General features: G+C 36.0%; 1 protein-coding gene across 1 annotated transcript; it reads right to left on the bottom strand.

Moving 5' to 3' along the window:
- Positions 1 to 300: 300 nt before the first annotated feature.
- LOC112016276 (polyubiquitin 3) lies at positions 301 to 2,110 on the bottom strand. The gene is made up of 2 exons (XM_024048793.2): positions 1,976 to 2,110; positions 301 to 1,403 (listed from the first exon to the last, which is right to left on the bottom strand). Exon 2 carries the CDS (start codon positions 1,401 to 1,403, stop codon positions 483 to 485), a length of 921 nt encoding a protein of 306 aa, XP_023904561.1. The 5' UTR covers positions 1,976 to 2,110; the 3' UTR covers positions 301 to 482.
- Between the last annotated feature and the right edge of the window lie 11,533 nt (positions 2,111 to 13,643).

Here is a 13,643-nt window from a genome sequence, read left to right as displayed (position 1 = left end):
AGAGAGCCGATAATCAGGAACTGAATACCCGAGGAGCTCAATACCCAAATTCCTCGTACTCACTCAGGCTCGAATTAGAGACCACAAATCTGATTCGTGGATCCCAATCACCAGGCCACCCCACTCGGGGCAATTAGCACCACCCACTCTATCAAACTACCTAGTCTCAACTATTGTTCTAGGGAGTTCTAAGAAAAATCAATTGAGTTTCTTCTTTACCAATTATGCCTGGGTTTGAAAACCAAAGCATCTAAACATGGAGGTATATCATCAAGCACACAATTCATAGCACAAATATACTGAACAAACATAGCAACATCATCAAATTTATTTAAAGGCCACATCAGGGCCATAGACATATAATAATATAAAATATAAAAGAGTTTTTGATGTTTCCACCATTAAAGCAGAAACAATTAAACAGAACCATAATAAATCATAAAAACATAATTTTGAATCACAAAGCAGGGCCTTCTCACTCCTCAGAAAGCACCACCACGGAGGCGGAGGACAAGGTGAAGGGTGGACTCCTTCTGAATGTTGTAGTCAGCAAGGGTACGGCCATCCTCGAGCTGCTTTCCGGCAAAGATCAACCTCTGCTGGTCCGGTGGGATCCCCTCCTTGTCCTGGATCTTCGCCTTCACGTTGTCGATGGTATCCGAACTCTCCACCTCCAAAGTGATGGTCTTTCCGGTGAGGGTCTTGACAAAGATCTGCATACCACCACGGAGACGGAGGACGAGGTGAAGGGTCGACTCCTTCTGGATGTTGTAGTCGGCAAGGGTGCGCCCGTCCTCGAGCTGCTTCCCGGCGAAGATAAGCCTCTGCTGGTCCGGTGGGATGCCCTCCTTGTCCTGGATTTTAGCCTTGACGTTGTCGATGGTGTCGGAGCTCTCGACCTCCAAGGTGATGGTTTTGCCGGTGAGGGTCTTGACGAAGATCTGCATGCCACCGCGGAGACGGAGGACGAGGTGGAGGGTGGACTCCTTCTGGATGTTGTAGTCGGCGAGGGTGCGGCCGTCCTCGAGCTGCTTGCCGGCGAAGATGAGCCTCTGCTGGTCCGGTGGGATGCCTTCCTTGTCCTGGATCTTGGCCTTGACGTTGTCGATGGTGTCGGAGCTCTCGACCTCGAGGGTGATGGTCTTTCCCGTCAAGGTCTTGACGAAGATCTGCATGCCACCGCGGAGACGGAGGACGAGATGGAGGGTGCTTTCCTTCTGGATGTTGTAGTCGGCGAGGGTGCGGCCGTCCTCGAGTTGCTTTCCGGCGAAGATCAGCCTTTGCTGGTCTGGGGGGATTCCTTCCTTGTCTTGGATCTTGGCCTTGACGTTGTCGATGGTGTCTGAGCTCTCGACCTCGAGAGTGATGGTCTTGCCGGTCAGGGTTTTCACGAAGATTTGCATCTATCAAAAACAACAGTAACGATATGAGATCACGATACGAAGCCGTTTAAGATCAGGTCAGATAAATCAAAACCAATATATAGAAACAAATATAGAATTTTTCTTCTTTCCATTTTCCATACAGATCTAACAGAATTTATTGGAATTTATTTTTAAATAATAAATCTTTCATTATATTAAAAAAAGTAAATTTGATAATAAATCCTCAACTATAATCAATATTTTTTTAATACAGATCTGACCAAATCAATTGGTTACCATATGGCTTTTGAAGATATGATAGATCTATAATCTGCCCAAATAAAAAAAAAAGAAAAAAAAGATCTATAATCGGCCTATGCTTTTCACTTAAGCTAAAGTCCACTAATATACATAATCAAATTCCACGAATTTCCGTATAAATCCCACAGATCCATATAGTTGCTTTGATGATTATTTATGTTTGGATTTCCCAAATACTATAGATATAAAAATCTTATTACAGGGAATTTTACTATGATTTTCCAACAAACCAAGAAGAGGAACCAAAAAAGGACTGAAAGAATAAATAAAAGAAAGAAAAAGAAAGATACCTTGATAGAGTACTGATTTTTTGTTTCACAAAATAGATAATGGATTGAATCTGAACGATGAAACAATGAAGGAGTTGGGGCTTGCTTTATAGGAATAAGTTGAAGAGTTGGACACGGAAATTGAGGGACCCGTGACTAAGAGGCTGAATTAGGTGATGACACGTGTTCACTATGAGGTGTCGGGCACTAGTGTACACGTCAAGTTGGAAACCGATGATTTCGAGGTAATTTACTTATTTGTTTAACGACGTCAACGATTGTAACGCATTGGTGGGTTTTAGCGGTAGTTGACGGCGGTAATGACGGAGTTAAAACCGTGGAGAATTGGATTTTGGATAGCGTTACTTATGGCAAGTTGTAACATGGGATTTGTTCGATAAGAAATTTTTAGTAATGTTATTTAAATATTATAAAATTATATGTAAATAAAAAAATTTTATAAAAATATATGTTATGTTATTTAAATAATAAAAATTATTATTTAAATAACTATACCAAACATATAATTAACTTTTGCTTGTTTGACGGAGTTATCTATGAGGTACAGAGAAGTCCGTGTCAATGGGCCAGCGAGGTTTTTACTGTATTTGTTTATTTTGCAAGTGGGTTTTGTTTATTTCTCATTGGCTCCACTAGGAGTTGTTGGGGAGCTATAAAGATTCCTAGGTCATCCAACCACTCCTCACAGGTCAAGCCTTCTTTTATTATTATTATTAATTTTTTATATTAGAGACAGTATAGAATTTCGATTATAAACATTTTTTTATATTAGAGATAATAATTTTCAACCAAAATGTTACTGTGAAAGTAATGTGTCCGTAGCACTACTCGCGATGAAATTATTACATCCTCAAATCACAGGCGTGATAATTTTTCAAGAAGGGAAGGGAATAGAAAGAAGTCAATAATATTTGTACTCACCAAATTTCAAGTTTAAAATTCATCAGTCGAAATAGTTTTCACAAATTTATTTTGTATTGATGGATAAGTAGTTAAAATTCTCTATAGGGCAAATTACAACTTATTTGCTTGTAGTTTTATCCAAATTTAAATTATCTACCTGTAATTTAAAATTTGATATTTTACTCACTTGAGGTTAGCTCAATTAGAATTTCGTAACAGAATAGGGCTAAATATGTAATTTTGATCCACTTTTATATCTCTCCCTTCCCAAAACAAAAAACACATACAAAAGCAGGATAAAATAAGATAAAAAAGGAACGGTTTCAATTCCCACCTACACCAAAAACCAATTGTTATCTTCGTTTGATGATAAAAAGTTATCACCAGGAACGGGCATCATAGATTAAAATTCTATAAAAATAAATAAATAAATAAAGAGGGGAGTTTTGTAAAAATTAATATTTGTCCATAACTAGAATTTTAAATCTAATAGATGGGAATCAATGAGTGAAGTTTCAACCTGTTTAAATTTTAAAATAGTTATGCTAATTCTCCAATTGACTCAGATATAGTGGCTTGACATAGAAATAAGAGCCATGAATATTAGCTTTAGATATGGCAAAATGGGTCAGAATTTTCTGACTCAACCTGACCTGACCCGAACTCGATTTTTTTTACTCGAAGCAAAAAAGGGTTGACCCAACCCGTGTTTTTTTGCAGGTCAACCTGACCCAACCCGCGACCTGACCTGAACCCGAACTCGAACTATTTTTAAAAACTATTTTTTTGGTAAAAAATAAAATAAAATAAAAACAATATTGATTTAATTGTTTGATGTGAGGTTTAAGGAAACAATTGAGACATTTATATAACTATATGCAAATTAATTGAAAGATGAATGATTGAGCATTCTGAAATGAGTAAAAATTTTTAGATATCAAATAGCAAAGTACATGCCAAGATAATTTGGTTACAGTATAATTAAAAACATAGATTTAAAATTGTAGACATGTATGAGAAACATTTACAATTGTGAAAATAGTGAAGCCAAAGTATCAAATTAACATAAATTATGAATGCTTAGACCTATTTTTTTAACAATTTATGTCCAAAATAAACGGCTTTTAAAATAAATTATGATATTTCCTAGAGTATGTGTTGCTTAACAATGATATGATATTCATAAAAAAGATCATGTATAAATAAGTAAACAATCAAACTTTAACATATATCTCAAATTGAAATAGAGTGTCAACCACAATTGACAATAAATTATAAAATTAATTTTCAATATTGTCAATTTCTTATATTGTTTAATTCTATGTCAAATAAATTATCCAATAAGTCATTTGTAATTTGGTTTTATACTTTGTGATGTTGATATTGTGTAGAAATAAAACTTGTATATTTGTTTTACTTATCTTTGTGTTATTTTGTTTTAGATAGCAATGTTAGGATTTGTAGAATTTTAAAATTATTGAATAAGTATTAAGAAGTGTAATTCATTCTTGATATAAGTGGTGAATTCAAAGTAATGCATTTTACATTAAGTAATTTGTTGCATGACTTTCTAAATGGCAAATACATGTTGTTTTCTTAAATAAATAAATAAAAATTCAAATAAAAAATACAGGTCAACCCGAAACCCGATTGACCCGAACATGTTTTTAATTCGCTTAAAATGACTCGTTTTTTACCCACAACCCAATTGATCTAACTCGACCCGCCCGTTTTTCCATGTCAATTTAGCTTCAAAATGACACATTTTTTTCATCTAATTGGCACGCACCTGTATGGAACAATGCTACCACAGATAGATATTTTGTGCTTTAGATCTAGCAAATCCAGCAGATGAATCCAACAGGTCTTTGATGATACAAAAATTCTCATTGTCCTTAAAAACATAATGGCTCTTTACTTTCAACCACAGGTTGCTTCTGTAGTCTTTCAGTGGTAGGAATCCTCTGCCACTTCATCTCGTCTTCCCAAAAGGTAACCAACTTCTTAAAGATAATATCAGATGGAACAAATAACTGGTAAGACATTCTAGATGGCCCAAAAAATAGAATCATGGTAAAACACTGAGGTAGTATATATATCACAATAAAAGAGAATGCATTAGAAACAAAACTTACTGCCTTAATACATTATAGCTTGATATTCTAATTTGGCAAAAAAAAGAGAGGTTTACCATTCTCTCTCTCTCTCTCTCTCTCTCGTTAGTCTTCCAACTTCCATGTGCGCGCGCACACACAAAGATAACTCTTCTGGTCTCTCTTGAATTTTTACTTTTAATTGTCAAAAACAAAACAACTTGAAATATTCCCATCCCAAAAAAGAGAAAACAACAACAACAACAACAACAACAACAACATGAAATATCTTTTTATTTTGGCAATAAGTTTTTTTACTTCTCTTCTCACACAAAAGACTTTTTTTTTTTTTATTCTGTTTAAAAGACAAGTTTAGGATTGTAGTTTTCATTTAGAGCATTCCCATCAAGGACTCTAAAATTTTTAGCATTTAACACTTCAAAAACCAACTTTATTCATTATACCATCCCGCTTTAAGATTCATCAAACATCAAACCTTCTATATTTTTTACCATTTCATTTAAATAATATAAACTACTCATTAAAATAATAATAAAACAACTACACCAAAATCTATAACAACCAGCCAACCCTCTCCTCCACCACCCCTACCACCGCTCCACTTGCCATAACCACCATTGTAGCAACCACAACCCACCACAGCCACCACCACCACAAGTCACAGCACTACCGTGGCAACCACAAAACAATTTTGAAGGTGAAAAGCACTATGGATAGAACAAAAGCACTATATATTTTCCTTTCGTCCATTTTCTCGACAAGTAAACAGAGATTCAAGGAAACTCTGAATGTGAAAAAGAACAAAAATTGAATGAACCCCATTATAATTGAACCCAAAAATCAATACATTAATATCTCAATTTCCAATTTTGATTTTTCTTTCCTTCCATTTTCTGGGAAACCAAACAAAGTGTAGTATTAACGAAAAAACAGAGTATCAAAGAAGAAACAATAGAACGAACCAGCGCCATTGGATCCAACAAGGAGGCAGCGATCACTGAAGTGAAGAGAGAGAGAGAGAAATCTTTGATTAAAGGAGTGGAACCCAGCGGAGGATGACCCACGAACAATCAGACCCACACTCCGACCCATGAATAATCAGACCCATGCTTCGATCCACCCTTCGATCCATGCTCACGACTCCTTCGATCCACACTCCAAACCAAAAACCCACACTCCGACCCATGAGTCCTTCGATCCATGCAGACCCACGAAGAGAGAACAAAGAACAGAGAACAGAGGGGGACCATCAAACCACATCCGACCCATGACTATCGGACCACCATTATCGAACCAGAACCATCGCCAAATCACATCCAACGAGAGAGAGAAGAGAGATGGGAGAGAGGAAAGAGAAAGAGAGAACTGAAAACGGAGAGAGTTATGAGAATAAAAAACTATTTTTTTTTTTTTTACAATTCAGGCTACAGTGAGCTTGTATTAATACAAGCCCACTGTAGAAGTATGCCAAAATTTTTACAATTTGAAAGCTTTGATGGAGTTGCTTTTTTGGTGTTTTGATGCTAAAATTTAGCATATAGCCCTTTTAGTATCCTTAATGGGAATGCTCTTAGCTAGTATAATTCTATTCTTGATAACAGGTAACATGTTAGTCATGATTACTACATATTAAAGATATTTTAAAGGCTCATTTATAGGCAAACTATAAAGGCTTATGTGGGGGACAAGAATTTAAATAAGGTACCTATGCCACGTGTCATATCCATGGCCGAAGAGTCCATTATCGTGCCGAGAAGGCCACATACTCAGACAATAAGGCCACGTTAGTGGCACATTGCTAGAGGATATCTTACTGTTGAGAAAAAGCTTAGAAGAGGGGGTTAGCCCTGACATGACTGAAGGGATGGTGGCTGCCCCCACATTTAATGCATCCTACCAAATCTCCTAGCTGCATTTATGTAGAGAAGCCCCCTGAATAGTGCTGCCTTGGCCACCGCAACTCACAAAGGGTTTGAGAAGGTGTTTGATGGGATAAGTACTAAAGTGGTGTGTTAGGACATATGTGATTCACTTGTTAGGAATATATGTTACTATTTTATGTAATTGGCTAATCCTTTGACAAAACGCACTTTACTTATATTTGGGTAGATTTAGGATGTGTTTAATACTACAAGAAACTGTGTTTCAAGATCAAATGTTAAAACCATGCAAGTCTGTCTAAGAATCAAGTGAGAAAGTGCTGATTTTTTAAAACTCGATAGCTGCTCGACACCTCTCGACAGATAGGCTATCTATCGAGCTCTTCAACTGTTTCTTATCGCAATCTCGACACCTCTCGACAGCTGGTCGATCGATCAAGCAATTTTCTGTCCCCTCGGTAGCTTCTTAATAGCTTGCAACAAATAGGCTCGACACCTCCTCGATCGATCGAGAATTACTGAGCTTTACGAAATTCAGATTTCCAGATCTGATTTTCGGCCCATGATGACATGTATGTGTAGGGTTTCTTTTCTCACAACCCTAGACATATATAAGGTTTATTTTAGAGGCCGTCACATAAGATAATACAAGGAGAGCATATGCAAAAGGTGACCAATGCCTTATTCTCTTTGAAAGAAGCTACTACGTCTTTGCGCCTTAGGATTTTGTAACCAATTGCTTCTTAATCTTCATTGTTGATGAAGTGAAGAACTTTGCAGCCAACATTCTTCGTCCTTAAGTTGGTGAGTGAGTCATGTACTAGGATTCGTGCATCTTTGATTAGTCACGTACTAGGATCCGTGCATCAAAAAGGGTGACGTTTATATATTAAAGAGTTCAGAGGTTCTGAAGCAGTAGAAGGTTTCTACTGTAAGTTCATCTACAGGGATTGTAGAGTCTAGGAACAAAGGTTTTGTATTAGATCTGAAACTTCTCTTTACTATAGTAGATTACTGTGAGACTATTTTGTTTAATTGGTTTTTCTGGGTTATCATATATTGTCTTATTTATTTTTCCGCTGCATGATATTGACATGATATTGATGTTTGTTTGTTTTAACAAGTTTTATTTATAATAAATCTAATTAACAACTTGGGTTTAAAACTTGTTAATTCTATCAACCGAGATTTAAATTTCCCAACATGGTGTACTGAATGATCAACAATTGAGGGCCAAGATCGCCTGAATGGAACTATATAATGTGAGAGACCCTCCAAGGAGGGAGGGGGGTAGAAAATATGTAGAGAAAACATTGTAGCATTGAGAACAGCAACTGTAATCAAATCTAAGAGAAATATATTCAAAAACTACTCTCCTCGGACATTGCTGAGGAAGAATTTATGTGCACCACATTTGTTTATTCATTGTTTTTCCTTTACTCTCTTACCATCTTTAGCTCATTAAAGGCATTGTCCACTTCATCGAACCCTAGCTTTTTAGTTCACTCTTTACAAATTTATTGTATTGGACTCTTTGGGCCTTAATCCATTCATCTTTTGGGCCTAAGAACCAAAGCCCACCCCTACAGCTTACATAAAAAAAGTGGCACAAATAATTTGTACGTCTATTTAACTGTAGTTGTAGGTCATTCCTTTTTTTCCATATATAGCGATTAATTATAATACAAACTTTCATTTTTCACCCCTCAAATATAAATTTGTGGATTTTGCTTTAGTGCTTCTACGCATGCAGCCATTTTGATAATGGCAATGTCCACTTAATATCATTTTTTCTCCTTGCATGCATTCTCCTCTCTTTATCACCCCTTTCTTTATTCTACTACGCCATGATCTTTTCATTCAGACGTCAAACTAGGCTTTATCTCCATTTTTTTTTTAGTAGGATGAACTCTGGATGCTCTAATATTTATATATCACTCTAGCTCTCTAGCTCTTCAGCTTTCTAATTCAAGAATGTAGTGTTTTCTAAACAGTGGCGACTCCAAGAATTTTTTCCAGGGTGTTCCTTAATAAGTACAAATTACACAATCTAATAAAAAGAAAATTTTATATATTGACAATAACAACAATAAAAAACTCGCAAATACATAAAATTTACAATTGTCTTGTACAAGTTTCCATATTTTGAAATTGTTGCATGATAGTCTTATTATCAATGCTACAAGCTACATCTTTTTCAATATACATAACCAAACAATAATTCATCTATTGATCTCCCATCTGATTGCGTAGTTCATTCTTTATATATTTCATTGCTAAAAAACTTCTTTCTACTGTTGCAGTAGCAATAAGAAGGGTCAAATTCACAAGCAAATAGACTAATGGATAAGCCTTATGCTTCCTTGTGTTAACTAATTTTTTAGTAAGTTCACTAACTCCTTGAAGCTCTAAAAAGAAGTCATTGTTGCGCATATCAAAAATGTAATTCTGAAGTGAAAAGTCAAGTGCCAAGATATCTGTCCCAAGAAAATCAGATGGATAGAACTTAGCTAGACGTATCAACTTTTCTTTATCCAAAGCCGCAAATGAATTACTTGGATTCAAGCAAGCCATACAAAGTAGCAAATCGGTATTCGCCTCTAAACAATAGTTGTTAAGCTTTTGAAGTTGCATATATATGACTGTGTAGAATAGCTCAACACGATAATGATGTAAATTTGTATTTTGTTGGGTGCTGCGACGCGGCCTCCCACTAATTGTAATATCATCTCTCATCACTTGCAATCATTGCTTAGATACTTTAACAAGATCCATAGCATTTACTATATCTTGATTTTTTTTTTTTTTTTTTTCAATGATATTGACAACTCATTTGTGATCCCTAAAATGTTTTTCATCAAGTGTAAAGCAAAGACAAATTCAAAAGATAGAATTGACCTCATAATAGATCGAGCTTCAACTTTTTGGTCGGAGAGACCATCTTCTTCAATAATCTCAAGTACATTAACAACAGCAGAGAACATCAAAATCAAGTTGAGAATAGTCCTATAATATGATCCCCAACGTGTATCACCAGGGCGTTTAAGATTTGCCTTTTGATTCAAACCTTGCCCACTTCTACGTATACCATTCTCTAAATCTTCTTTAATTTTGGTATATTATGCATCTCGAAGAGCATCTCGTCTCTTACAAGAGCCTCCAACAACAGTTACTAAATTACTAAACACATAAAAAAATTCAACAATGTTAATGTAATTTTTAGCAACAGCAACAAGTGTCAATTGAAGTTGATGAGCAAAACAATGGGCATAAAATGCTTACTTATTCTCTTTCAAAATTAAAGTTTTGAGACCATTGATATCACTTTACACATTACTAGCCCCGTTATAACTTTGCCCACGTAGGTTCGATAAACTCAAATTATGTTCACAAAGTAAACATTCAATAGCATGTTTGAGTAACAAAGCGGTGGTACTTGCTACATGTACAATACCAAGGAACCGCTCTATAATAATTCATTCTTTGTTCACAAAACGAAGGACGAGAGCCATTTGTTCTTTCACTGAGATATCGCGTGACTCATCAACTAATATTGAAAAGAACCCATTGTCAAGATCCTTGATGATGACTTTGGATGTTTTACGTGCAATTACATTCACAATGTCTTTTTGAATATTAGAGTGGGTAAGCTTGCAATTTTTTGGAGCTTTTTACAATACATCATTGATAGATTCATTGTGATCCCCCAAAAATTGTAAAAGTTCAAGGAAATTTCCTTCATCACTTGAACCTTGAGATTCATCGTGACCACGAAAAGCTAATCCCCGGCATAAAAGGAATCTTATGCAATCAACTATTGCATTTAATTGAGTCCGATATTCAATTTTATCTTGTTTTGATAGCTTAACCAAAACACTTTGAATGTGTTGCTTTTCCTTTAGTAGATCTTCACTATTCTTGACAGCTTGGTTATGAGCAATATTAACTCCTCCAACATGGGAATCTAACATCATAAGCTGATTCCAAAGTTTGAATCCATTCGTTACAAAAGTCTCACCTCCTCCTTGCTTACCAACATCTTGCCCAAATAGGTAGCAATAAAAACAAAATGCCGCATTCTTGTCTATACTATATTCCAACTACTTTCTATTTACATACCATTCAGATCTAAATCGACGGGGCTTTCCAGAAAAATATGATACAGGGTAATCATGAACAGGTTGACAAGAGCCTTTTGTTAAAATAATATCTTTTTATTTCATCATGATTATTAGGATGATAAGATGATATCTTTTGTCATAACCCAGGATTTGGAGGAAGATTTTCTAAGTTAAAGTCAACACGAATTCGCTTAGAAGATGAAGATGAATCTTGCATAGGAGATGAATCTTGGGTACATGGTTTTCTTATCAAATATTTGTCCATAATTCTAGCAAAAGAATAAATAATAAACTATAAGTTCATTGAAATATTAATAAAATTATTAATTATTGTTGTTCAGTTGTTTCATTAATTTTTTTTTGTCTTTTATAAACTATAATTTGTTATATTGTTGTTTCATTAATTATAAAATTATTAATTATTGTTTAGCTTAACATAATTTAATTTGTTTGTCTTTTATAATGTATTGGTTAATTATACTGTTTTAATTATTGTTGTTTAGCCTAATAATAAACTATATTACTTTAATTTATTTGTCATTAATTATATTGCTTTGATTTGTTATATTGTTTAGCTCCATGTGCACATTACACTAAAAGAGCCACTGATGTGCACATTACACATCCCATGTGCAGCACAATAATTAAAGCACTAAAGCAGTGTAATGTGCAGCCTAGCCCCCCATGTGCCCATCTACCCCCACCCCACTCAACACACAAGCACGCCTCATGCCTGATGCTTGATGCCCCTGCCAATCAGAAAATTTCACAATCACACATTACACTAAAATACAATTAATATCTCACCAACACCAACACATTACACACACCAACACCAACAGATAAGATAAAGTGATAAAGTCAAATTCAAAAAGTCAAAAACAGACAAAATATATTAATAAAGCTAAATTCGGCCAATCACAGACTCAGTTCAAAAGAGAGAGAGAGAGAGAGAGAGAGAGAGAGAGAGTTAGTCTTATTAAAGAATAAAGAGAGAGAGAGTTTCATAATTTTCATTCATTTCAGTTCAGATAGAGAGAGAGAGAGAGAGAGAAATTGAGAGACTGAGAGAGAAAATGAAATACCTTGAGGGAGGGAGCATCGAAGTAGCCGAGCAGGGAGGCTTGAAGGCTGAGGCCGTCGAGGCAGTGACGAGGCGATGAGTGATCTGTTGATCTCTGTCCTCCGATGACGATGAGGGTTAGCAACGAGCGACAACGACGTGGAGGGGCGAGCAATCAACAATGTCAACTTGGACTGGGCCGATCTCTGACGAGCGAGCTTTGACCGATCTGATTTCTGACGAGCGAGCTGTGACCGATCCGATCTCCATTTGTTAGCTTGACACTCAAGCGACGTTGCTCTAAGTGACTGAGTTTAGGTTTGCTTTAGGCCTTTAGTGGTTTTTTTTTTTTTTTTTTTTTTTTTTTTTGAGAATCCGTGGGTTTGCTTTGCTTCCTCAGTACTCTGTTAGGCTTGCCGTGGGCTGTGGGCTTGGCTCTGTTACAATTTTTTTTTTTTTTCCAGATTTTAGTTCAAATTTTTTTTGAGCTTTTTTCTTTTTTTGGCTTGAAAGTAGAACATATAATTTTTTTAAAAAAAATTTGAGGGTGTTCTTAATTCTGTGATTGAGGGTGTTCCTACTACAGAGTAAATATAAAAATAAAAATAAAAAATTTCAGGTTTTTTTTTTTTCCAGGTCAGTGTGTTCCTAGGAACACTCTGAGTTGCACCTGGCGTTGCCACTGTTTCTAAAGTATTCATTCATATATTGTGGTAATAGGAGTACTAGACACTGTGGAAGCCAAGTGGAAAATGCTACTCTGGTTCTTAATAATGGACAGAAAAAGTATGGGAACGATAGCATGTGTCGGTTACACAACAGTCCTGATAGCCTTTCTTATAGTGTTCGGATCATGGAGGCGTCGAAGCCACAGTTTGATGCTCAAATATTCAATAGGGGCATCTTATCTTTTGTCTACGTTCATTATGAACTACCGCATGGGCCTGATGAAGTCGGCAAGTTGCCATGATGAATTGTTTGCGATTAGGGCGACGTTTTTGCTTATGACTCGGAAGTGATACAACTTGCGAGTTTTGTTTCAATATGGTGTTGACGTGTTGTGGTCTGGCAGCTACTAGGTACGTCAGAGCGAAGCAAAGGGGTCGAGGGGATTAAAAAAAAGAAAAGATTTTACATTTTTTATATATTAAATTTATAGTTATTAAACTTGGCTTGGATATTTACTAAGTCTATAAACTAGGTAATGAGGTCGGATTGCAGAGTCAAAAAAAAAAAAAGTTTGAGAAATTATAATATTAATATGTAAATTAAAACAAAAAGGAATATACCTAAATTAAATTGGCTATAATAATTCAAAATTAGAGGTGTACGGCATCCAGTGCCCGAACCCAATTGGGCTTGGGGCTTTGACATGAAGGCACAGCGCATGGGCTTGGCCTCTACTTGCCCGAAGGCCTAGTCCGAACCCGCGCAAGCCAAGGGCCCAAATTTCGCAGCACGGCCCTTGCTCGGCAGAGCTTCCTGGGACAACGAAGAAAGGTTGACATGCAGACACGCCGTCGCTTGCATGTCCGGCAGTGCTTTAGGAAATGTCGCTGCCTAGCTGTCTACAGAAATGGGAACCAA

This window comes from Quercus suber, unplaced genomic scaffold, assembly GCF_002906115.3.
Source record: "Quercus suber isolate HL8 unplaced genomic scaffold, Cork oak 2.0 scaffold_988, whole genome shotgun sequence".
Taxonomy (NCBI): Eukaryota; Viridiplantae; Streptophyta; class Magnoliopsida; order Fagales; family Fagaceae; genus Quercus; species Quercus suber.
The sequence above is the reverse complement of the archived record's forward strand: the minus strand, read 5'-3'. Positions and strand labels throughout refer to the sequence as shown.